Here is a 25,461-nt window from a genome sequence, read left to right as displayed (position 1 = left end):
TCTCGTGGTTCTACAGTTCGATTTAAAAAAAAAACTTCTACATTTCTGACTGTTCTTTCACGTGTCATGTTTTACAAGGTTATCAAGTTATGATTTGTGTGGTCTACTTTAGATTGATAACATTTGTTTGTGTGTGTAGGGGGCTGTTCAAGGACCTGAGGAATTTGCAGAAGGTCTTGTTATCGGTGTTCGAAGTTTACTGGGCCACACAGTGGGTAAGAATCCCTGCTTTCCTGCTTTTCTCTCTCAAACCCACATATACTCACAGAGGATCCTTAATGCACATGATTATTTTCGACATTATCTTCCTAGGGGGCGCAGCTGGGATGGTGTCTCGTATAACAGGCACTGTAGGAAAAGGCTTGGCTGCCATCACTATGGACAAAGAGTATCAGCAGAAACGGAGGGAGGAGATGAACAGACCCACTAAAGACTTTGGAGAGAGTCTGGCTAAAGGAGGAAAGGGTTTCCTCAAGGTACTGAACACAAGTTCCTACACAAATAAAAAAGCATCCAAGACGACATCAAAGCATTTGCCTTTCTATTTTGTGCATTATAGATAATACCATTGCATTGTATTTAGCATGATCTGACTTCTGTCATTTCTCTGTTCTCCTTCAGGGTGTGGTTGGTGGAGTAACAGGAATTGTGACCAAACCGGTGGAAGGTATGGCAGTTTACTGCTCATGCAACACTCACTTGAATGAATTTGATCTTTTTTGTATTCAGTGATGCCAAAAATGATTGGGAATTGAAAATGCACAAATATGATGCATAATATATCGTCATGGGTTTAGGGGCGAAGAAAGAGGGGGCTGCAGGCTTCTTCAAGGGCATTGGGAAAGGCCTGGTTGGAGTGGTGGCCAGACCTACAGGGGGCATCATAGACATGGCAAGCAGTACTTTTCAGGGCATTCAAAGGTGAGACACAGATGCACATGAATATTATATCTACATCCACACATACAAACACTGACTCACACATTCGGACAGCCATGTACATACACCACCGCTCAAAAGTTTTGGGTTAGTAAGGTTTTTTTTAAACTTATACTCTTATTCAGCAAACACACATTAAATATATTTAAAATATAATAAAATAGAGAGATAGCTATTTTTAATATTTCACAATATTACAGTTTTTACTCTATTTCTGATCAAATAAATGCTGCCTTGTTGAGCATAAGAGATCTTATCGACCCCAAACATTTAAAAGCATAGTTCTTACTTTCAAATGATTTTTGTTTAAGCAATATTTTGAACCCAAAAACTCATATGTGGTCATAATAATACCACAAGCGGTTTTAGGAGGGCCCATATTTAGTCATTTTTGCAGAGTGGAAATCTTGTCATTCCTACTAGGGAAGAGATATATTGATGTATCATATTATGTAAGCACTGATGTGCACTTTACATACACATTTTGAAAAAGAAGATTAGATTAATGATATCCATTCTGAAAGGACAAGAAAAATATTTAATATTTAGTTACAAATTTCCTGTGGTAATTTTCTAATATACTGTCGGCTGTCAACTGAGTGTCAGTGTCCTACTTTGTCTCTTTTGTCTTTGTTTTTTTTTTTTTTTTCTCACATAGTGTTGCTTTTGTTTTCCCGTGTCAACTAATTTTGTGACTCTTTCTTTCATGTTTTTCATAAGTTAATTCCTGGATGTGTTTGTTCTTTTTAGTTCAGTGAGTATTTGGAAGCTCATGAGTGTATATGTGTACAAATGTGCGTATGAAGGACTGAATGACTGAAGTGTGAATGTATGTGCCTATGTTACCCAAAGACATGACGGTGAATGATCCCTCTGCATTCACTCAGTGGGGTTTGCTTGTTTCCTGGGTCCAAAAAAAAAAGTGAATTTTGCAGCATGAAAGAATTTTTAATCTACAGGTTATGAATGGTTGAAAGGTAAGCATTGCATCATGGGAAGCAAAGGATGTGAGCTGTAGTGCAGAGCATTCTGCCATAATCTGCAGTTCAAGAATCCCCTTATAACTGGAGTAATTAACATGTGCCTATTTTCCCATAATTGTTACATTTGCTTCTGATCTCCACACCCCTTTCACTGGTGCATTTTGGGGCCAGTGGAAAGTCTGATGAGCAGAGCAGCACAGACAGGAGCAGAGGAGCATAGAGAGAAGCGAAAGTACAGATAAGCACATATACTCACTTGTAACTATGTTCAAGGGAAATGAGGCGTTTTAGGTAGGCGTGGCTGACTCTTAACTTTTATAAAGAATATCTCTTTGGATTTGAGACTTTAGTCTTTGCAACTTTACAGATCTTCTTTATGCACCAAGAGCTTGTAACACTCCAAAGAGAAAGGAAAATTTGAAATCGCATCATATGACCCCTTTAAACCAAAGTTTCAAATGGTGTGTAATGTCCTTATAATCATAGTTAAAGGAATAGTTCAAACAAATAAAAATGGTCACCATTTACTCACCCTTATGTCATTTCAAACCTGTATGAAATTCATTCTTCTGTGGAACATAAAATGTTATTTTTAAAATGTTTGTCTTTTTGTCCGTGGACCCTTTTTACAGACAAGTTTGTAAGTGGTGACGAGTTTCCACAGTTACTAAAGGTACAATATGTACGTTTTCGCCGCTAGAGGGCGTGTATTCAAAACAAACAAAGAAACAAAGGCGTAGTTTGATGACGCCGTGACTGAGTGTGGAATCATGGGAGTTGTCGTCTTCATCCCCACAGCCGACGCAATCCGACGGGAACTTTAGCTATTGGAGCAAATAGAAATTCAAAAATTATATTTGTTGTTGTGTCAGTTTGCCGCTGTTTTAGAAATTTACCAAACTATGACGATTTCTGCTGTTGACACCCACAATGACTGAGACACCTAATGTGAAAAGCATCTATTGAGTTTCATTATATGGACAAACTCATCTTTTGTGTTCCACAGAAGGAAGAATGTACAGATTTGGAACAATGTGTAAATGAGTATAATTTTGGCTGAACTTTGGATAATGTCCCTCTTTCCGACTGCTCTGCTTGTCAGACCAAGTCCACTGCATGAGCTCACTGCACTGCTGATGCACTGGACTCTATGATACAGCACTGCCTAGTGTGACCAGGCGCTCTCCAAGCAATAGCAAAAGAAGCATTATGATTTCAAAGGCAGTCGATGACCAGGCTAACCAATCACATTGTGCACCCATGCCTTTAATTCCACTCTGGAAAAATGAGTTGGCCAATCTGTGGTGTTCCCGCCCCTGGCTTTTTCATGCCAAACCTTTCACGACAAGCTGGAACAGTGATGCCCCCCCAACCCCTCCAGTGATTCTCTAGCATATGCGCTCAATCATCACCATTCGTTCTGCTCTCCATCTTATACACTTGAATCGATCAGCTCTGTCTGTATGAACTAATCATATTGCTTTTCCATGCTCGCACTGTAGAAGTAACCAAAGGTGAGAGAGGGCTTAAGGAATCAGACACTGCACGCAATAGCACAAAGAAACTTTGTAGGTTGATTATTTTGAAATGACTCTTTGAGATGAATTGCATTTGTTCAAGGCTGTTCGGGCATGCTCAGATGAAATTTAATCGAGTAGATTCTGTTCACTACCTGTTGTTAAGAATGACTCACCCATTGCCCACGCATTTTAGATGAATAAACAGTCTTTGTGAGAGTTATATAACATGCTGTTGCTGCCTTGATTTGCAGAGTGGCGGAATCGACTGAAGAGGTGACTAAATTAAGGCCAGTGCGTCTCATACAAGAGGACGGCATCATACGGCCCTACAACCACCATGAGTCGGAGGGCTATGACCTCTTTCAGGTGAGGTCACCTGTCAACCCCACTGACCAGGCTACTAGACCCCGATGGGAAGGATTTTAATCAGCATAACCCTCCATTTTTTTTTAAATTTACAACTACTAACTACTAACAGCCAAACTGTTTTGAAGGATTGGAGTCAGTTTGACAAATTAAGGCAAAACCATTGTTTTTTTCATGAACTGGTCAATTTCAAGATTTTGGACTATTTTGCTTCCATAGCATTGTCGCATTTCAGACTATTCCTCATGCGCTGAGCCAGAAAGCTCCACTTCAGTAGGACTTACATGCACCAAACTTTCCAGTTTTATTCCTATTTATATTCGGAAGGTTTTTACAGAGGGATTTGTTCATATATATCATCCTGATTTATGTAACATTTTATTCCTAAAAATGTGTTGATTTTTTTTTTCCTGAATGTTAACAGCACTTTCTGATTTATGGAATTATAAAAAAAATTATTCTCTCTAAAATCCCCTCTGTAAAAACTTTTTAAACTCTATAATATCAACAAAAATAAAACAAGAACTTTGAACCTGGCTTTATCTAATGTTCAGATTTCTGTTCTGGAAATTTTTGTTAATTAGTGCATATTTAAATATACCATTTTCAGGAAACAAAACAAAACAAAACAATTGTCTTATTGTGATGTGATTATTCAACTGAGGAGTTAAACGCAACCAAATTCCAAGTCCCCTTGTTAAAATTCCAACTGTGTTCTTCATTAAAACTGACCTTAAACTCCAAAGTTGAGCTGACTCCTGCCATGCTGTGAAGAAATTAATTCCTGTTTTCCTACTCATTTAATTTGTTCTTTTTCTCTCTTTTCTGTCCTTTCCCAAATGCAGCCTGAGGAAATGTAAATTGGGAGTGGGAGATGGCATTGGGACTATTACCTTAAAGGAACACTCCACTATCGGTAAAACTCAGCTGTTTAACTCTAGGGGAGTTGGAAAATGAGCCAATTTTCAAAAATAGTGGAGTGTTCCTTTAAAGGTGTTACTGAAAACATTTGAGAACACAGAGATATTGTAGCACTTAAATGAACCAAACTGGATATCCAGTACTAGGCTCAGTCTAGCTTGGTCCACCTACAATAGAATGTTACATGATTGTGTTTAGAAAATGATATATTATCCTAAGTCTGCATCTGAAGTTGTCTGTCTTGTGCACTTTTATGGCTGTGCTACTTTTCTTATCTAGAAAACATGTTTTTTCTTATTGGTCTCCATTAATTTTGCCAAAAATATTTCGGCATTATACCTCAGACATTTCTATTATATCAGTTTTATATCAGTATATACTTTTATTTTGTATCAGTTAATGGCAAATATATCCAAACATAAACTCATTAGTCAATATCATATTTTCCCCCAAATATATTATTTGAAATTCACAAAAACAAGGTAATTTTAAGACTTTAGAGCCACACTGGCAAACAATAATAGATTTTCATTATTAATATTTAAACAATTATTAGATTTGTTAGAAATAGGATGTGGAACTTCCAAAGTTCGTCTATTTTTCTAAACTTCATTTTAGTTTCTTTGAATTTATGTCTGTAAATACATTTCCATGAATATAAAGTCTGTTAACACAATATTACAGTCTACATAAAATGTATTTATTAAAAATATAATGTAAACATTATTCTCAATCATTGTCAATACATAAAAATGCATATTAATATATGCAAACGTATTTATATGCACTAAATGGGCATTTTACAGTGCATGTTGGAATTAATGTCTGATGTATTTTCCTATATACTTTATACACTATATCTTATATAAGACATGTGGTTCATAATTGTCATGTAATTGTTTGTTTTAATGTGGCTTTACTGTGTTGTAATTGTATTAATTGAAGTTTGCTTGAGGCCTTTGTTTTGACCCAAATAATCTGGAATAAATCAATACTCCTCTTTGCCATGATCAGTTTTATGCATTTTGGATGCATTTTCTGATTTGAATTTTCTGTGTGTGTGTGTGTTTTTTTTATTTTTTTTATTCGTTTTGATTCAGATCATTATTGCTGAAAAATATTTGGGTGCAGTCTCTACAGTATTTGGTGTATTGTGCTGTATGAGCGTGTATGTTTTTCAGAGGTCTGAGATTAAACAGTTGGATGGAGAGATCTTCAGAGAACACTATGAGTACCCAGGGTACAAAAAAACAAACATCATTATCACCAACAGGTATTCCAACAACAGAAAAATGATGAAACCGTGGCATTTTGCCAGTTTTCCCTTTTCCATATGTACTTGCTGTGTGTTGGTTTATTTATCATGCAGGAGAGTGATGTGTGTGAAGGAGATCGACGTGATTGGACATTTCAATAAAGAATGGGAATGTCAATTTGAGAACTTTCAAAGGCCTCCAAGCAAAGAAGGAGGAGATCTGAAGATATATTACCGGGTACATAAATGGCTTCCTTTTACATGCTTCCTAACAGCACAGTGATAAGTGTATAATTTAAAACATACTGATAAAGTCATGATCAACTAATTAACATTGCTTTACAAACATCTGGATGTTGGTGCAGGAACAGAACAAATTAAACCTCATTAAGAAGGATGGACAGATGCTAGTGAAAGTGATACACATGAGACATGCTGACATGGCTGAGGTAAAAATCACAGACGTGGGTTTTGTGTGTGTGTGTGTGTGGATTATAAATTAAAACTGCTGCTTGAAAATTATTTAGCTTTTGAAGGAATAGTTCACTATTGAAAATTTGCTGAAAATGCATTCACCCTTAGGCCATCTATGATATAGTTTAGTTTGTTTCTTCATCGGAAAACAAATTTGGAGAAATGTAGTATTACATCACTTGCTCACCAATGGATCCTCTGCAGTGAATGGGCGCCGTCAGAATGAGAGTTCAAAAAGCCTATAAAAACATTGTGGATTATTGTTATGTTTTTATAAGATGTATTGACACTCATGCTGATGGCACCCATCCACTGCAGAGGATCCACTGGTGAGCAAATGATGTAATGGTAATTTTTTTCCTGATCTGTTTCAATGAAGAAACAAACACATCTAGATCTTGGATGGCCTGAGGGTGAGTACATTTTCAGCTCATTTCTATTTTTGTGTAAACTATTCCTATAATGAATTCAATTTCATCAATGTGAAACTGGCAAGCAAAATGTCAATGCCCAGTGTTAAATATGAGACCGGGCATTTTACAGTATATTTAGCTTGCTGTTTCACAGATGCCAAGTTGTGATTAAGCTAGTTGCACAGGTTGCACTAGTTTTATCTCTTTCATGCTTACATGCCTCTATACTGAGTAAAAGTACATTGCTATCAAAATGACTGCTTTTCATTTTCTGTCAAGAACAAGCGGTGGCCTCTTTGACCTCTTTTGCTTCACACTCCACAGAGACTGCGAGAAGGAATTGACAGTGCCCAGTTTGCACGCAGGCAATATCAGATGGCACGGCAGAAATCACAGCGCTTCATCAAAATGGGCAACATTTAAATTAGCCAGACAAACCATGTAAACGCATGCCCACATCATCTCCGTTTAATATACTGCCTAGCATTCAAAGTATCAATTATGTATAGAAATATATTTTAGCAAATCTATTAGTTAAACTCAATGAAGTTTTGAATGTGTCTCTGAATTTTTGGAGTTAGAACTACATTTTTTTGGATGCTTAAGCACTTCGCCTTGTGTTTTGCTTGAGGTCTTGATGATGGGAGAAAACAAATATGGAAAAGAGATTGTTTTGTTAATTATTATTATTTTGCACTTGCTATAAAAATACATCACTTCAATATACAACTGTAATGTATGAGGCTTGTCCAGTTTAGCTCACTTATCTTGATTACAAATCCTGTCATAAAAGAAAGACAAAAACTCGTATACAGCATTTTGTGTTCTAGATCATCCTTCCACAGGTTTTGCTCAACAGTGACACATATAATACACAAAGTTGCTCTCAGCTTCTTAAAAATTATAACACTACAATGTTTTGTTCTCTCATAGTGTACTATGACTATGTAGTAAAACAATTCAATTGACAGACCACACCTGCTATTTGAGGTGGAGACTATGATATGAGTTTAGCTTTACCTCTCATTACTTGTTTGTTTTGGAAGTAACCAAAAAATTATTAAAGGGTGCCTGTTTATATGGCAAGGAAAGATTGCACCGTATTCCACAGTTTTCCCACAATGATGTACAGTGAAAGGATCCTCTCCATGTTGCTAAGTATCTGGGCTTCCTGTATGTTGGTGCAAGTGACCCCTATTAGCCTGGTGTGGGCAGGAAAGGAGAGGTTGGTTATCCCATGCCCCAGCGCTGGGTATTTCCATGTCCTCTTATTTCCTATGCATCAGTCGACCAGACATACACCCACAGGTCAATGCCACTGTGTATAGACAGCTGTAACAGCTAAAGTCACCAAATGTCATAGATAATCTCCACTAATCCAGTGCAAACACTAGGAATGTCATGGGTTATTATATAAGAATTTCCCAATCTCGTCTGCCTCTCTAGATAATAGCTGTTTTCAGAAACATTCAGTTTACTGTAATGCTTATCACAACCTCGTATGGCAATGCAGCACAGTAAAACTGCAGTATCTAAAATCAATCTCATGACTGAACTCTATTGTGAAAACTAGCATAGGTTCATGCCACAATTAAAACTATAGTATTGCATTTTGATTAAAAAAATAGAGAATCAAATTGGCTAAAAATAATGTGAATGTATCTCTGAACTTTGGGAGTTAGAACTAGATTTTTTTAGATGTTTAAGCAGTAAGCACTTTGCCTTTTGTTGTCATGTTTGCTTGAGATAGGTCTTGATGATGGGAGAAAACAAATATGGAAAAGAGATTGTTTTGTTAATTATTATTATTTTGCACTTGCTATAAAAATACATCACTTCAATATACAACTGTAATGTATGAGGCTTGTCCAGTTTAGCTCACTTATCTTGATTACAAATCCTGTCATAAAAGAAAGACAAAAACTCGTATACAGCATTTTGTGTTCTAGATCATCCTTCCACAGGTTTTGCTCAACAGTGACACATATAATACACAAAGTTGCTCTCAGCTTCTTAAAAATTATAACACTACAATGTTTTGTTCTCTCATAGTGTACTATGACTATGTAGTAAAACAATTCAATTGACAGACCACACCTGCTATTTGAGGTGGAGACTATGATATGAGTTTAGCTTTACCTCTCATTACTTGTTTGTTTTGGAAGTAACCAAAAAATTATTAAAGGGTGCCTGTTTATATGGCAAGGAAAGATTGCACCGTATTCCACAGTTTTCCCACAATGATGTACAGTGAAAGGATCCTCTCCATGTTGCTAAGTATCTGGGCTTCCTGTATGTTGGTGCAAGTGACCCCTATTAGCCTGGTGTGGGCAGGAAAGGAGAGGTTGGTTATCCCATGCCCCAGCGCTGGGTATTTCCATGTCCTCTTATTTCCTATGCATCAGTCGACCAGACATACACCCACAGGTCAATGCCACTGTGTATAGACAGCTGTAACAGCTAAAGTCACCAAATGTCATAGATAATCTCCACTAATCCAGTGCAAACACTAGGAATGTCATGGGTTATTATATAAGAATTTCCCAATCTCGTCTGCCTCTCTAGATAATAGCTGTTTTCAGAAACATTCAGTTTACTGTAATGCTTATCACAACTTCGTATGGCAATGCAGCACAGTAAAACTGCAGTATCTAAGATCAATCTCATGACTGAACTCTATTGTGAAAACTAGCATAGGTTCATGCCACAATTAAAACTATAGTATTGCATTTTGATTAAAAAAACAGAGAATCAAATTGGCTAAAAATAATGAACAAAGTTGAGAGAAGTGGATTACTTTTTGTACAAATAACTGTCCTTTATAGTATCGATTTAAAAGGATATAGAGCAGAGGGTCCATTGAGAACAAAACATTACATATATTTTCCAAGACATTTTTATCTAATAAATGTTCTAACTAAAGCTATATTGTACATTACATAATATAGTAATGTTTATTCTCATAATTAACGTTATTTAAAAAAAAAAAAGTATAATCTAGCAAATCTATTTTTTATGCTGGTAGGAAAATGGCGTCTGTAAATGTTGCAATTCTCAATAGAAAAATACTCTTAAAAACTTGAAAAGAAGGTCAGCAGCAGTATACCTAATAAATGTTTTGGGCTCGTCATAAATCTGGTGTTTCTCTGTCTTACTTATATTGTGATTCTAGCTATAAGATAAACTACTTAATACACGACAACATGAAGTTCACACAATGCTTGCAAGCTCTGGAACGGTGTTTAGCGGAAGTACGTCAGCAGCATGTTCGCTCATCACATGTCAAGCATGCTGTGTGTCAGAGTCTATGGCTCTGCTGTGTGTATGTAGCCTACTCTGGTGTGAGTGAAGGAAAGAGTCTAGGCGAGACAACAGTCGAGTCACTGAGAAAATACGAGCATTTATTAATAACATTCTGCATCTTGGGATAAAGGACTTGACAAGTTCGCTCATCACATGTCAAGCATGCTGTGTGTCAGAGTCTATGGCTCTGCTGTGTGTGTGTAGCCTACTCTTTGGTGTGAGTGAAGGAAAGAGTCTAGGCGAGACAACAGTCGAGTCACTGAGAAAATACGAGCGTTTATTAATAACATTCTGCATCTTGGGATAAAGGACTTGACAGCGCAGAGGAATTGTTAAATTAATATTCTCAAAAAATTATATATAGTTCAAATATTAACGACGCGCCTTTCCCATTTATTGTCCATGTGAGCAGTTATACCTGCCAAAGATTTTTAAAATGCACCGATGAACAAATTGTTCTGTTGAGTCGGATCTTTTAGGTTGAACTGGTTAACAAAATTAATGTTTTATTGTGATCCATAGTCTATGTTTGATTTTATGTGTCAGTCTAAACGATTCGTTCACGAATCTAACTGAATTGGTACGGTTAGGTAGGAATCGCAGTGATTAAAAATTCACAACTCACCGACTCATTGAGCCGTTTAAGTTTAATTGCAGTAAATGTTAACAAATAAAGCAGATTTTAAATACGAAAGTTTTTTTTATTTATTTTAATGAATATCAATTAGCATTTTTACTTTTATACCAAATCTTAAGAGATGTACAAAATACATTTTATTGTGGCTTATTTAGATGCAAATTACATTTAGGTTCTAAATCAGGCTACATTTACATTTGTATTAGCTGAATCATGGCTGCTACAAACAAAATTATGAAGCAAGCAACTACAATAAACACTCATGTTAATAAATCTTAAGCGAAATGTGCCACATATATGGCTTCACTGGAATGTTTCGAGCATGTCAGTGTATGTTTGGTGTGACCGTGTCTCGCGCTCAAGAGCGCTGTCTGTGGACAGAAGAGCCACACCCGCTCCCATGAACACTAACAGATCTGTCACACGCTCAAGTGCAATCCGCACCAAAAGACGATGTAAAGCGAATCCGAGTTGTTCTACAAAGCGATCCCATTGTAATAGTAACTGAAACCCGCAGAAGAACATGGAGTCTCCGCCAGAGCCCGTCATGGCGCCGCGCAAGAGCGCTTCGGTGGAGGACAGCCCGGTAAAACTGGACAGCAAGGCTGAAACCGACAAACCAGCACCAGTTCGGCGGCAGAGTTGCTCAAGTACCAACAAGGGTAAGGCTCGAAGAAAAGAACCAAAACTTGCTTGTGAATTATTTTCCAGCTTAATCAAGTTCACGGAGATCAAATTTTAGCCTAATCTTGAACTTAAGACCTTGCAATGTGAGCTGTTTCATATTAGCGCTGAATTTACAATTGATTAAATAGATTAAACATCATGTTATTTTACCCATATGGAGGCCTGGTGGAAATCAAGCTAGCACATGCACGCTTAGTGCAAATGAACGGCTAATATACAAATTTGTCGGCGAGCACAAACATTTCTGGCCACTGGCTACCTGTCATTTCTGATCTATTACTCGCATGCTGTTTAGTAGTTAATGAAGAAGTGCTGTCGTTTTTCACGACTTGTCACAGCTTTATCTTCTTCTGCTATCATTGTGTTTGTAGTCGATAGACAGCGCTGTGGCCAACGTGTCCGTGTTTCAGTAGGCTACTACTAATAATACACAGACTTAAATGCAACGTATGCTAGGGCACTAAGCACAGACATGACAACATTTGCATAGCAAAGTGGTGATTTCATGGTGTTTAAATGAGCACAAAGCCGTTTGTTTTACATGGGACTGCCACACCCCTTTTGTATCTCTGATTTGGGGATGTAAGTCAAAGAAATGTCGGTTAATGTGTCATTCGGTAGACTATCATAGTTGACAGTTTAGTCAAGAGCAGATTTCGGGTCCGCTTGGCTTTGGCAGTCATGTCTGCGGCTGTGCCTCAAAACCTAGTTGAGCTGCCTACCTATGCAGCATACTTGGGCACCATATGCAACCATGTAGCCTTCAGATGCTGTCTAAATAGGCAGCTTGTTCGGTATTGAGACGCCGCCCGTGTGTCTGGCAGGCGTTGGGCTGCGCTTGCTTGCGTGTGTGTGGAGCGCTGTTATGTAAGAGGTTAAGTCACACACAGAAGGAGAGGATATGAAGGGGTATTTTCACGTCTTTACCGCTCGTGTAAACAAATTGGGGTTCATGTCATACTGCGGTTTTTAAAGCAGGGCGTTATTTTCCCTGTATTTTGACACAGTTGTACCGTTTTCTCTTCGCGGACACACTGTCTAGTGTCCCTGTTACATAACCAGAGGACGGAGGCAGATAGGCTACGTTTATGGATCCGGCCGCTCGAGGAGTTTCAGTTGGACTCGGAAAAAGAGTTACTCCTAACCCGTTAACCTATATTCTCATACTCTCCTGCTTAGTTAAGATAACTTTCCCTGAGGATTGGCCAAATGAGTCGCTCAGTATTAAAGAGTAATTTCAAAAGTGCGCACGAGAAACATTTTTTACACTGGCTGATGTTTACATAATAGCCCATAGGAATAATTTAGGATAAGTTTATTTTTTAAAAATCCACATGAATCCATGTCTCCTTAGTAAATTCATAAAAACTGTTCGCTGGCTTTGATCCATGTGAGTTAAATATGTCTGATTTTATGTGAGGGTGTTAGTATGAAACATGAAGACCAATAAAGTCAGCATGGAATTAATATTCACCCTATGTTCTAAAGTAATCTGGATGAACTTGTGAATGATTCATCCATGAGTGTTTCATTTGTTAGTTGTTGTTTTTTTCTCAAGCTCGCATTCATATTTGCCTTCATCCTATCAACAAACGATGGGTCGAACTAAGTCCCCACCCTACATTTTTTCTTTTTTAATAATCTGTTTAACTTGGATGTACATCACAATACGGAAGAAAATATTTGTCACATCGCAACTTTAAATATATTCTGATATTATTCCTCACACCCAGGCCCAAACAATGGAAATTCTGTCCTCATTTACTCATTATGTCGTTCTAAACCTGTATGACTTACTTCAGCATTTGTCAAAATAGTTTATTTTGTGTTTGTCATTTTTGGGAGAACTATCCCTGTAAGGAGTCTTCTTCAGCCTCAGCAGCTGAGACTCTTCCTCTCAGCAGTCTCTCTAAAAGCTCCATATTTTACACAAGTGCAGGGACTACCTACCCAAACTGATGTTAGTTACATAACTCTGTTTCCACAAAATGGAGGTGGTGGACCTCAGGGTGGACAAGTGGCTACACACTAGCACTCAGTTAAAAATGTGCAAGGCCATCGCAGAGCATCTTATGTCCACTTGAGGCTATTGTGCAGTGGGCCGCAAGATTGTGCCTGACTCAGAGCTCAAATGCAAAAAAATAAATGAGGAAAGAGGTGTGTTAGATATGCCCAAGCAGACAAAATGGAGAGCAACACGTTGTCTAATATCCGTGTCCACTTGAATAGAAGTGGTCATTCTGAGTAATATTAAGGTGTGTTCACATCATTCTGGAATTCTGGAATAAAAAGGGTTCACACACTAGTAGAACTTAATTGCAACTTTTCTGATTTGTACCACTTGACCGCTGCAATGTCATTCGGAAACACTCAAACTGGCAGCTGCTTCAGCAGTAAAATGTAGTAAAGCAGTTAATTTGTAAAATGTCTATTTAATATTTTTTCTACAGTATAATTGACTATTGGTAGTGTCTTAATAATGCAAGAATAATATTTACATATGTTTATATGTGGTTTTGTCTATTGATTAATCAAATGACAGAATACTTTTGGTGTTAATAGTGTTGCCGTAGAAACTCATAATTGTAAGTCTGAGGACATGAGCTCTGAGTAGAACGTCCCGGGTTGTCATCTAATAATTATGATAATTACGACAAGGCAGAAACAATAAGCAATATTTTCAGCGGTTTTGTGCACATATGAATATATTGGCCACCTTGCTGTTTAGGTATTGATCATGGAAACCTTTCCATTGAAAAGTTGGCATCTGGTGACTGCTATTAAAAGGCTTGATTTTTAAATCGAATAGGACTGAATGAGGATGTGTGTGTTTCCAGTGGAATGAATATGTAAGAAACAGGGCATGGTGCCTTTAACACAAGTGAGGGGAATAAGCAAAGTTTCCAAAGTCGATGCAACCAGTGTTTTAGAACCAAAGTCCTGTCTGGAATTGTGGAGACAGAAAAATGAACATGCACTATGAAACATAATCACAGAAAGAGAGCAAACACTCTAGCCTAGGTTTTTGTACTATGATGGAGGGTTTTTTGCAGTGGGTGACAGGCATAATTGGCTACAGGTGCGCCCCATCTAATGCTGCCAGGCAAAGTACTTTACACACCCTCCAAAGCAGTTGCAAAATGGCCATAGCATGACGTTTGGTGAGAGGAGGTGTTTGCATCAAACCGAGAGTTATGTAGGATCTTCACTCACTCTAGGCTAATAGACTTTTGCTACCAGGCCTGATGGTAACCTGAGAAGAGAATTGCTGTGGATTTAGACAGTTCAAAAGTACAGAACACTGAAGTGATTATAAATGTGGTTGATGATGAGCTGTTGATATGAAGGCAAGGTCTCAGGTAGATACGAATCATTAACTGCTGCTTTTAAGTAGAGCAGAAGTGCGTTGTCCATCTGGTGGAATATTTGATTACATGATACACTCTGATGTTCGGAATCTCACTTTACACTCATTCACCAAAGTCAGTAGTTCAAGGAAATTGTCCATTTGTTATGTAAAGCTTCCATTTCTTTCCAAGGTTTTGTATTTTGTTAGAAATGCCAAATACAAAATTAAAGATTTGCTGTCTTACCTGTTTACAGCAAAGTGAAATATCTCCATACCTGCTGAAAATGACTCGCCTTGTAAACCACTTATACTAAGTCAGAGAGAAACATGTAGTTTAAGATGACATTCTCAGGAATGTTTTTTTTTTTTTTTTGCTGTTTTTACCTTCTTGCTCAGTCAGATTGCAGAAGAATGGGGGGCAAGCGTTCTGGTTGAGTTTATCTGAATGCTCTGCACTGTACTCTGTGTACTCCCCGCTGGGCTGTAACCGTGGATTGGGTCCCATCGCATGGCCTCATGTTTCCCCTGCAGCATGTACCAGAAAGCTACTAGATTGTTTACATTTAGAGCAGCTTCACCTCGCAGGTTCCTCGTGAATCATTCTGGTATATATATTGTGCAATCGGGTGATTTGATTAGTAGGTCAAAAAGTTGAAGTTTGTGCTCCATAGGAGTGGAGCTAATTGGTTAGTGAGGCTGACTAGCTCAGAGGTTTTCAAACTGGGGTCCTGATTTCTAAAAACCATGTGAAGTCAAAAATCATGAAATTAATTGAAATAATTTTTTTCTACTGGCAGCCCTAGTATTTAACAGAATAAAATAAATAAAATTTAATTCAGAATGTTTCTTTTCAGGTTTATACATTTACCACTAATAGTGTGTAGAAAAAATGTTAATATACTGATCATTTAAAAGTTAATATTTATTTAAATAATATTTAAATAGATCATATTTTATAAAATTTCTTTAGTACAATCATGAAGACATAAAAGCCAATTATTGAATTATTTTTATTTATAAATGTGAAAAAATGTAAGCTTGGATCAAATGATCTTCTTTGTACATCAAAAATTAAGCTGTGTATATATTTTAGTAAGGGTCCCTCACAAGGACTAATTATAGCGAATGAACATTACACAGTTATTGAACTGAACTGAACTGGAGCTGAATAATGACACTATTGTCTTGCTACAGCTGCTTTTTAGCGGAATTTTTTTTAAAGTTTGTATCATTGATTCTGTTACTTTCCTGTTCACTACTGTAAAGCTGCTTTGAAACAACCTCTGTTTTATGAAGTGCTATGGCTATAACAATAAAGGTGACTTGACTTTACATAGTTTTACACTAGAGTTTACGTTACGTCACGTCAAATACACAAACACAGGTGCGCTGCGCATCCATTCAAATGAACTGAAAAATATCACAGATCGCTTGATGGAGAGTGAAACTCTGAAGCGCTCAGTCAGAGTGTTCTGTGAATGAAAATATATCTGTGCTAATCATATACTCAGTATCCAACTCACACACTGGCGAGTAAAATCTGAGAATTTATTAGCCATTGGCTAATATTAGACATAATTTAGTCGCCCAGAGTGAAGATTTAGTTGCATATGCGAGTGATTTACTCGCAATGTAGAGGGTTGAAATAGTTGGTCAGCCAAACCAGCCAAGTTCTTTTCTCTGCAGAAACGTTTCTTTGAGTGATTATTTCATCATCGCTGATGATGTTCACAACATTCTTGGGACAGAAGCTTCAGTGCTTGAGTTTAGTCGAAGCATCTAATCTCTCTTTAATTTGATAAATTGTCAGTACGCACACTGACCTTCCAAGAGAAGATGTTTTGTGTTGAATCCTATTTTCCAGTGAGCTGCGTTCCAGTCTAAATAGTGCGATAATCTCTGTATCAGTTGTCAGTGTCATGTCAGGCAAGCTGGACAAAACATCTTCCTTTGTTTTGTGCAGCTGGGGGAATACACACACACACACACATTCCTGAATGGATGCATGATTCGTGGCATTGGCAGAAAGTTACACTTTTGTTGAATGATGTCAGAGCAGCTGGCAGACAAACCATAATCTCAAACAGCACATTGTTAATTCAGCACAGAGAAGTGAGTGAATTAAATATTCAGGATGCGTCCGGTTTTCCTTTAATGTGGCCTGTGATACCTGCACAAGGGCAGCACTTAATGGGTTTCACAGACGCTTTTGTCCAAAGTGACAAACATTACATACATTTTATCCCTGGGAATTGAACCCATGACCTTGGTGTTGCTAGCGCCAAGCTCTACTGTTTGAGCCACTCAACATTTAGTCTGTGTTCAGAATACAATACTAGCTTAGTGCTAGTATGAGAATAATGTGCAGTATATACCGTATAGCAGGTCTATTGGAGTGACGGCCCACAGGCCGAATCCAGCCTGTTTCACAATTTCAGTTTTAAAATCAGACTATCCATCATTTTGATGGATGTACACTTTCACCAGAGAAGTCATTGTTCTATAAAATATAATAACACTTGATCTTTTTAAGATGACTTCTGTTTTTATTTCAGGTTTAGCTGTATTTTATCTGAATTCTGCTATAGGTGGAAATATTTCATTTCAGACAAAAACATTAAAAGCTATAGACACACTGATGTTTCATATAGTGACTAAATATTAAAGCATTATCTGTAGATAGTTTTTCATTGTAAAATAATCTATCTCACATGCCTTAAAGTTTTTTCTTTTCTTTTTGGCCCTCTTGTTGATGAATACAGTGGTGGAAATGGCCAAAATTCACTGGGGGGGGGACACTCTCTAGCTTGGATTTTAGATGACCTTTCAGATGTATTTAGTTATAAAAACCTTTATAATCTATATCAACATTATAACATAACCATATGTTTTCTTGGGTATCGAGACAGGCACATTACAGGTCAATGAACAACATCCATTATGTGGGGTATAAACACATTTATTCAACAGGATCTCTGCTTGGAGATAATTAGATAATTACCTGTGCAATTCTGGCCAAATTAAAGAGAAGTTGTGTAGGAATCTACACATGTGATAAATGTAAGCATCATTGATGGCCCCCTGTGTTTAATAAATAGGGAGAATGAGCACCTGTGCTCCTAATTTAAAAAAGTTAGGAGCACCTTCTGATCACTGACAATATTGTCTAAAATATAAATCACTTAATTTTAACTTCTTGTTTATTGAACTACAGTTGTATAAAAACAGTATCATATTGCAGTTGTGCTGATATTCGGGGAAACATCTTGGTCGTGCTATGTTGCTTGCCTATACCATATATTATAAATATCTTCTTTTTTTGTATGTATCATGTATCTATAACTTTCTGTGAGTTACTTTGTGTGTGCTGTTGCGCTCATTTGATTTCTCTCTCACACACTCACTCAGGCTCACTCACGAGCCTCATCTGACACGACATCAATCAGTCGCCGTTTACACTGAATGCAAGAAAATCACAATCATTCTCGCGCAAAAAATTTTGGAGGCCAAGTTTCACTGCTTCCCTAGTTACTATTGTTATTGATGTTTTAATCAGGCTTCTTGTCCGGTCAGGCAAATAAAATTCTCTCTCACTTGCCCCTTTAAAAAATCTACTTGTCCCAGACGAGCGTTAATCGAGCCCTTTGGTTCCCCCACAGTTTATTTTGGCCCAACACATATTACAAATCGCGATCTTTGTGTCTTCATTCACAGTGAAGAACTTCCATGCCAACGACACGTTTACATGCGGATGTGAGTGTAGCTATGACATCAAAACGGACTGGCTCGGAATCGGCAGGGATAAACACACACACTTACACACTCAGTCAGTTGTTAGCATTGATAATCTGATCTTTTTGAATAATTACACATGCAGTCTTATTCAAGTGAACGTGTCTTTTTTTCCTCAGCATGCTGAATAGGCCAGTTGGTCTCTGCCCTGTAAGAGTAAACATCTCATTCATTAAGCTGCTGGATTAAGGCCAGGCTATTTGTCTTCAGTAACAGTTTTCCCACTGGTTAAGGCAGGTGATTCAGCTTCTCTGACACAGCACATCTGCAGATGAGCTGGTATGTGATGCACTGTAGCCGAGGTACAGTACAGCGAGAGAACATTTGTTATTTCATTAAGCTGGGATTCTTTTTTTCTTGTGATCAGTGTTGTAATTGACTCTGTTGTCAGTTGTAAAAGGACTTTTCAATTAGACCTTTTAAAACGGGCCGTCTTATCTTGATCAACTAAACGTGTCAGGCAGTGTCAGGAATATTTACTGAACCAGTAATGCAACTTCATAAATCTCATAGGGCTTATTTACATCCTCTGGGTTGTTACCACAGACATTCTTGTTGAAGTTATACTGTAACCACATTGACCATAGAGAAGTACTAGTTCAGCTTTTGATGAATGTTCAGTATGTTCTGTTCTCGTGTTCTTGTTTTGTTATTGCCCAGAAAAAAGTTACAGTTTATTGAAAGCACGTTCTATAGGGTATGTTGTCACACTACTGTATATGGGTAAGTGATCAATGGGAAGCTCTAAATAAATAGAATAGTATACAATTATATAATTTAGAAACAATTAACCAAACTCATTTATTATTTCTGGAAGGTGATTACAAAAATGTCTTGTCCTGGACCAGACACTTATAAAAATTAAATTTTTTGATATTTAATACATTTTATATAAGAGCTAGAACAGAAATATATAAATATTCTAAGTAAACTACATGTTTGAAATCAACATACAAACCCACTTCTAGAAAAAAAAAACATTACTGTTCAAATATTTGGAATCTGTATAGATTTTTAATGTTTTTTTTAAAGGGGTAATATGATGTTGCTAAAAAGAACATTATTTTGTATATTTGGTGTAATGCAATGTGTTTATGCGGTTTAAGGTTCAAAAAACATTATTTCCACATAATGTACATTATTGTTTACAATACTACAGCGTGAATAAAAGTTATGCCTTCTTTCTTTGTGTGAACATTTGGGCGGTGTTATGCAAATCTTCCCACATCGTGACGTAGACATGTGGGGGCATGTTTAAACGAGGTGTTTTAGGAGGGCGTAGACTAGTTTTAATTTCTATAAAGAATATCTCTTTGGATTTAAGACTTTAGTCTTTGCAACTTTACAGATCTTCTTTATGCACCAAGAGCTTGTAACACTTCAAAGAGAAAAGAAAAATTGAAATCGCATCATGACCCCTTTAAAGAAGTGTCTTATGTTCATGAAGTCTTACCAGTAAAAAGGTAATATTGTGAAATATTATTACAAATTAAAATGACTGTTTTCTATTTTTTTTAATGTCATTTATTCCTGTGACGCAAAGCTGAATTTTCAGCAGGCATTTCCTCAGCCTTTAGCGTCACGTGATCCTTCAGAAATCATTCTAATATGCTGATTTGGTGCTCAAGAAACAAAGTTGTGCTGCTTAATATTTTATGCGGTGATTCTTTGATGAATAGAAAAAGAACAGCATTAATTTAAAATATAACATTTATAACAATTTAAAGGTCTTTGCCACTTTTATAAACAACTTAATGCATCCTTGCTGTATAAAAGTGTAGCCTCCATTTTTCACTTCTCCCTCGTATTCTTCTAATCTGCTCTTATTCTGCCGCTTAGTTGAAAATGTGAGTGAAAATAGAGCATGGTACATCTGTGTACATTACACAAGGAAAGTTTTAGGCGTGACGCTAGCCACATCCAAACAGGGCAAACCAGTTGTCCCAACCAGCGCATCAGTTAAAACTAGGCGTTGTGTGTGCGAATCTTTCATTTCATCAGGTGTCTTTGGCATTGTCAGGCTTTTCATTTGCCTTTGTTAATAAATGAAAAGTGAGAGCGGACCATGAGATAACATCTGAAAGAAAATGTCTCTCCCCTATGTGAATGCAGTCGTGTTGTGGATTAGATTAAAGGCAGAGGGGTTTGTGCTGATGAGCAACCTTTGATGAATTCGAGATCGTGAGAGTGAGCAGAGCCGTAAGAAGCAGGTAGACATGACTGCGGCCCGGGGAAATCTGCATCCCAGAGTAAGACCGATGTGGAATTTTAAAGCGGTAATGACGTCAATAAAGCCATTACATTTTTCCATTAAACTCATCCTCCATCCTGTTAAACAGCAGCGGTAGGACTGAATCTACCAGCTCTCGCTGCACTTATAAACACATATGCTTTCACCTTCAACAACTAGTTTGTCAAATAAACATCTTCCGAGTTTGATTGAGCAGAACAGCTCTTAAAAATGCTTCATCATCATGTCTGACACATGTCCGTATTGTATAAAGCACTATATAAATAAAGGTGACTTGACTTGACACTGTTAGGTGTCTGCTTGAATTGTAATGTTATGGCCGGCTGTAAATCTGTGTGTTGGTGACTCAGATGCATTAGCTGCTCTCAGTCACACCACTTCCCTTCAGTGGGGGAAATGGCAAACTCTGGTTATTTACCTGGTATTTCACAAGTGTCACAGTGTGGGCGCTATTAGTAATATAAAAATATGCATCAATACACATTGATGTTTTTTTAAGCGCCAGAGAGGAGATGCTAGTGGATTTGTTGTTAGTGGAAACCTGGCAGTGGCTGAAATTAGTAATTTGACAGATGCAGCATCCGGATGGGAGGGAGGAGAGAGCTGAGCCGTGGGTTTATGTAAAATGAAGCTAATCCTTAGTGATTGGGATTATATAAAGTCTGCATTCAAAGTGTATTTTATTCTCTCTCTCTCTAGCTCTCATAGTTGCTTCTACTATTTCCGCCTCTCCTTCTGTGCTCTCATTTTTTTGCCTGTATGTAAGAAATACTTTATCGACAGGAGACATTTTCAATAAGAAAGAAACATGCAGATTTTAAATGCTGATGTTTTGCCCTTTTATTTGCTTGTTTATTTATAATGATGCTGAAGGAGGTTCAGTAGTTAATGGATTTGATCTTGATTATATGCATTCTTTTTTGTGCCATGAGGGGGCGGTAGTCTTCGTAAAGCTGACATCATGATCTTTTTCTCATGCTGTGAAATGTGATCATGTGATCTTTTAGTGCAGTTGAGAGTGACATCTCGTGGGTGATTCATAAAAGCAATCTATTATGTAAGAATTTATACTGCCGTCTGCTCACTATGCATCTGTAGCAAATGGTTTTATGAACAGATTATTGACAGAACAGCATTTGCTCCTAGTTGTAGTTTATACAAAAGTGGGGGCCAAAAGTCTGAGACTATGCTGAAAATATGGGATTCAAGATATAAACCGGATGTTTGAGGATTTGTAAATATTTACGTTATGAAACCTTATGACCTAAAATGAATAATATTTTTTTTCTTATTCTGCTTTGCTTGTAAGTCAATAATTAATCAAAGCTGTGACATCTATCATGTGAACTCCTTTGCACAAAGACGGTCTGTTTCAATTTCTTGCTTCCATTTAAGCATTCAAGATGCTTTTGGATATTTTTCAAGTCATGCTGGAGAACATGATAATTTTAAAAAAAAAATTTTTTTTTTTTTATATTATCAAAAACCTGTGGAGTTAAGTGGTGTTCTCATTAAAGCAAAAAAGGAACAAATTATGCTAAGGATTTCTGAAAATTATTTTAATTAATTTAAATTTAAATATATTTAATACTTTTTTAATTTTTTAATTCATGTCAATTTTTTGACAAACGTGCTACTAAAAAAACACTGGAAAATATTTTCCAGTTCTCTGGCTGTTGTGCATAGTTAAACCTTTAAATTCACATATCCCAGAGTCCCTGGAAACCAGATTTTATTAATCCCTTTGGAGGTTTAAGCTCTGTTATCCTGCTGCTAACACACACTCTCCATGATCTCTTTATGTGATCTCTCGCTCTCTCCCTCCCTTTGGCGCATAGCCGTTATTTTCCTCTCCACAGTAGAAGCCGATAGCCCCCTCATTACGCCTGGCAGGGGCACATCAACATGCGTTTTACTTGTAGAGATTAACATGCAAAGCTGGTCATAAGCAATGAACTGAGCTGGTGTTGGCAGTCCACTTCATGACCACTCGTTCCCCTCCCTTTATCTTCCTTCTTGTCTTCTCCTCCCCTCTCGTACCTCCTCAGTGTGTGTTTGTTGTTCTGTGTAACCCAGTACTGCTCTACTAACCTAATTTGGCATAATCTCAGTGCTGTGCTGTAATGCACAGTGGGAGTGTTCATGTAAGTTCTGTCTGGATCTCTGTGGGTGTGTGTCTGTGTGTGTGTGCTCGTGTGTGCCTGTTACGTAAATGCGATCATCATCACTTGTAAGCTTGTCAGCCAGAAATAGACTCATGGAAAAATACAAAAGAAAGAGTGGTGTGAAGGATGTGGAAAAAGAGAGAAATGGACTGGAGAGGCTATTAAATATGATGTGAAACTCTACCTGCCATTTCACTGACTGGTGCTTGCCATTCTCCATTTCTTCTGGACCGTCACGTTATGGCTTTAATTCAGCACTGATTGTCTGTAGCTCAAATAAAGATAATGTCAGTATAAAGAAGACCACAACATCTGCTAAATGGGTTGTACATCAGAGGTTGCTGTGTTGACATAAACTCTATTGGTTTAGTTACTTATGATAGTTCAGGGCTCCAGAAAATTGATTACAACAAAACTGTGAGTTGTGATTGTGAATATATATTTTCAGTTACGCATTGCCATATTACAGCCAGTCAGTAAAAAGGCTGATGTTATTCTCACAAACCAGTAATATACATCATACAAACGAAAAATATGAACATAGCAGGAAAGTGACGCACGATTCAGTGAGGGAGTCATTTTTGAGCTCAGTTGCGAACGAATCAATGTCTGAGTGTGTCAGATGTAAACCGCTAACTCACCACGAGCTTGAGTTTTGGTTAAAAAAAAATATTTTGGACTGACTTAAAAAATTAAAAGCACACAATAAGTTCGCGAATCAACTCATGCTGTGTTTGTTGTTGCATAGTAGTGATGGGAGGATAATTTTACTGACTCTCTAGCTCAATGTTGTTTCGCCAAAATGAACTAATCTTTATTCAGATCATTTTGTTCATCCATTTGAACAGAGTTAAAATATTATAACTTCAATAGCAAAAACTTCCATGTACATGTTCACATACTCAATCTTTCATTATATTCCAAAATAGGAAATGCAGCCAAAGATAGAATGCAGAAAAAGATAAAACGAGAAATGTTAATGATTAGTGCATATCCCAAGTCTTTTGTTTATTTATCACATAACAGATATAGTGAATGAATTGTTTTTGAAAAATTATTATTATTGCGTGTAGAAAATGCAGACTATGCACTGTAACGAGATGATGTCTGATGAACATCATCTATCAATGATTGCCAGTTGTAACTTTTAATTTATGGATGCAATTTTTTGTCACATTTGTAACCAGTTTAGTCACAGTCTGAGGCCCTATAAATTGGTAAGTGTGCACTGTGTAGTACAAATACAAACCTTTCTAATTTTATATATAAATAATCATTTAAGTAATTAATCAATTAAACTAATAAATAATAGCTAATTGCATTCATTGATATCAGTTATCTAATAATTTTTCTGCCAAGTAATGAAGTACATTAGCTGAGCTGTTGTTTACAGTTGCCAAACAAAGTAGAAACTTGGCACATCAACATAGTCTGTGGTCACAGTTAAAGGTTTATCTGCGTTTAACAATGGCTTCCAACGCAGCTCATCCAATCAAAATCCAGAGTCTGAACTATTCGTTATATAACTTTTCCATTTTTTAATATTTCATTTTTGCTTGACATTAATGAATTCAGGGCTTTATCAGTATGTTTGAACCCCAGGGAGTGTGTACAGCCAGTGCTAGAGCTTGTCATGAATATCAGTGTGATCTTCATGCAGAGAATACCTGTCATCAGTGTAACTGACAGTTGCTGATGCTAACATAGTTAAGAGTTTAAAGAGGACTGAAAGAGTCAAACAGAGTGCAAGACAGAGAGGAGTGGAGTTGTAACAACATTATGGCCTGCATTCCAGCTTTAACTCGTGGTCTAGAAACCATGTGTAAGAAAAGCAATTCCTGTGAGCTTGTGCGTCCATTTGAACCCTTTAATGCCTGGAATGCCCACAGTGTTGGACTGAATTATTTTTTTATTTTTTTTTGAGATAAGCATTTGAATTTATCTTGCAAAAACATTGAGAATTAGGTAGTGACAAAAGTTTTCCTTACCTCTTTTTCTTTATTTTTCTTGATTCATTTAGTTTCCCATAATAGAAGAATTTAGACATGCTTACTATAATGTGGTGTTTCGAAGAAATGCTTTTTCAATAAAAGAAAAACAGCTCATAAAAACTACATGTCTAATAATTATTAATATTAATAATTAGAAAAATGTTGTTTAAAAAAGTTTTAGATGTGTTTTATAAGTGTAGCATGTAGAGATGCACCGATTGATCAGCCAGGGATCGGAATCGGCCGACTTTCCTCATGATCGGCCCGGATCGGTGATCGGCCGGTCAGTCTCACTTCTTAACGATTCCGAGCCGATCCGTTTTGTTACCAGCGGCACAGGCAATAACGTCAGCCACGCATTCTCGCTCTCTTCTCTCCGACGACCCCTTCTCTCTCACACACGTCTCATTCGCTC

The 25,461-nt window shown here is 37.2% G+C and overlaps 2 protein-coding genes across 8 annotated transcripts in view; both read left to right on the top strand.

The window, feature by feature from the left end:
* The window catches only part of LOC107741405 (vacuolar protein sorting-associated protein 13C-like), a 51,428-nt gene extending 43,632 nt beyond the window's left edge, over positions 1-7,796 (top strand). For all 5 annotated transcript variants that reach the window (XM_016554128.1, XM_016554126.1, XM_016554124.1 and 2 more), the window contains 9 exons: positions 140-215; positions 313-476; positions 622-667; positions 798-921; positions 3,694-3,808; positions 5,911-6,002; positions 6,099-6,222; positions 6,350-6,433; positions 7,196-7,796. In XM_016554128.1, coding sequence (XP_016409614.1) covers positions 140-215; positions 313-476; positions 622-667; positions 798-921; positions 3,694-3,808; positions 5,911-6,002; positions 6,099-6,222; positions 6,350-6,433; positions 7,196-7,294 — 924 coding nt within the window. In that variant the 3' untranslated portion in view covers positions 7,295-7,796. The remainder of the gene's footprint in view (positions 1-139; positions 216-312; positions 477-621; positions 668-797; positions 922-3,693; positions 3,809-5,910; positions 6,003-6,098; positions 6,223-6,349; positions 6,434-7,195) is intronic.
* Positions 7,797-11,076: 3,280 nt separating this feature from the next.
* LOC107741404 (nuclear receptor ROR-alpha-like) overlaps positions 11,077-25,461 on the top strand; it is a 35,009-nt gene continuing 20,624 nt past the window's right edge. For 2 of the 3 annotated variants that reach the window (XM_016554121.1, XM_016554118.1), the window contains exon 1: positions 11,077-11,473. In XM_016554121.1, coding sequence (XP_016409607.1) covers positions 11,335-11,473 — 139 coding nt within the window. In that variant the 5' untranslated portion in view covers positions 11,077-11,334. The remainder of the gene's footprint in view (positions 11,474-25,461) is intronic. The other variant, XM_016554120.1, reaches the window with a different exon arrangement.

Source organism: Sinocyclocheilus rhinocerous, unplaced genomic scaffold (assembly GCF_001515625.1).
Source record: "Sinocyclocheilus rhinocerous isolate Xijiao unplaced genomic scaffold, SAMN03320098_v1.1 scaffold1007, whole genome shotgun sequence".
Classification (NCBI taxonomy): domain Eukaryota; kingdom Metazoa; phylum Chordata; class Actinopteri; order Cypriniformes; family Cyprinidae; genus Sinocyclocheilus; species Sinocyclocheilus rhinocerous.
The sequence above is the reverse complement of the archived record's forward strand: the minus strand, read 5'-3'. Positions and strand labels throughout refer to the sequence as shown.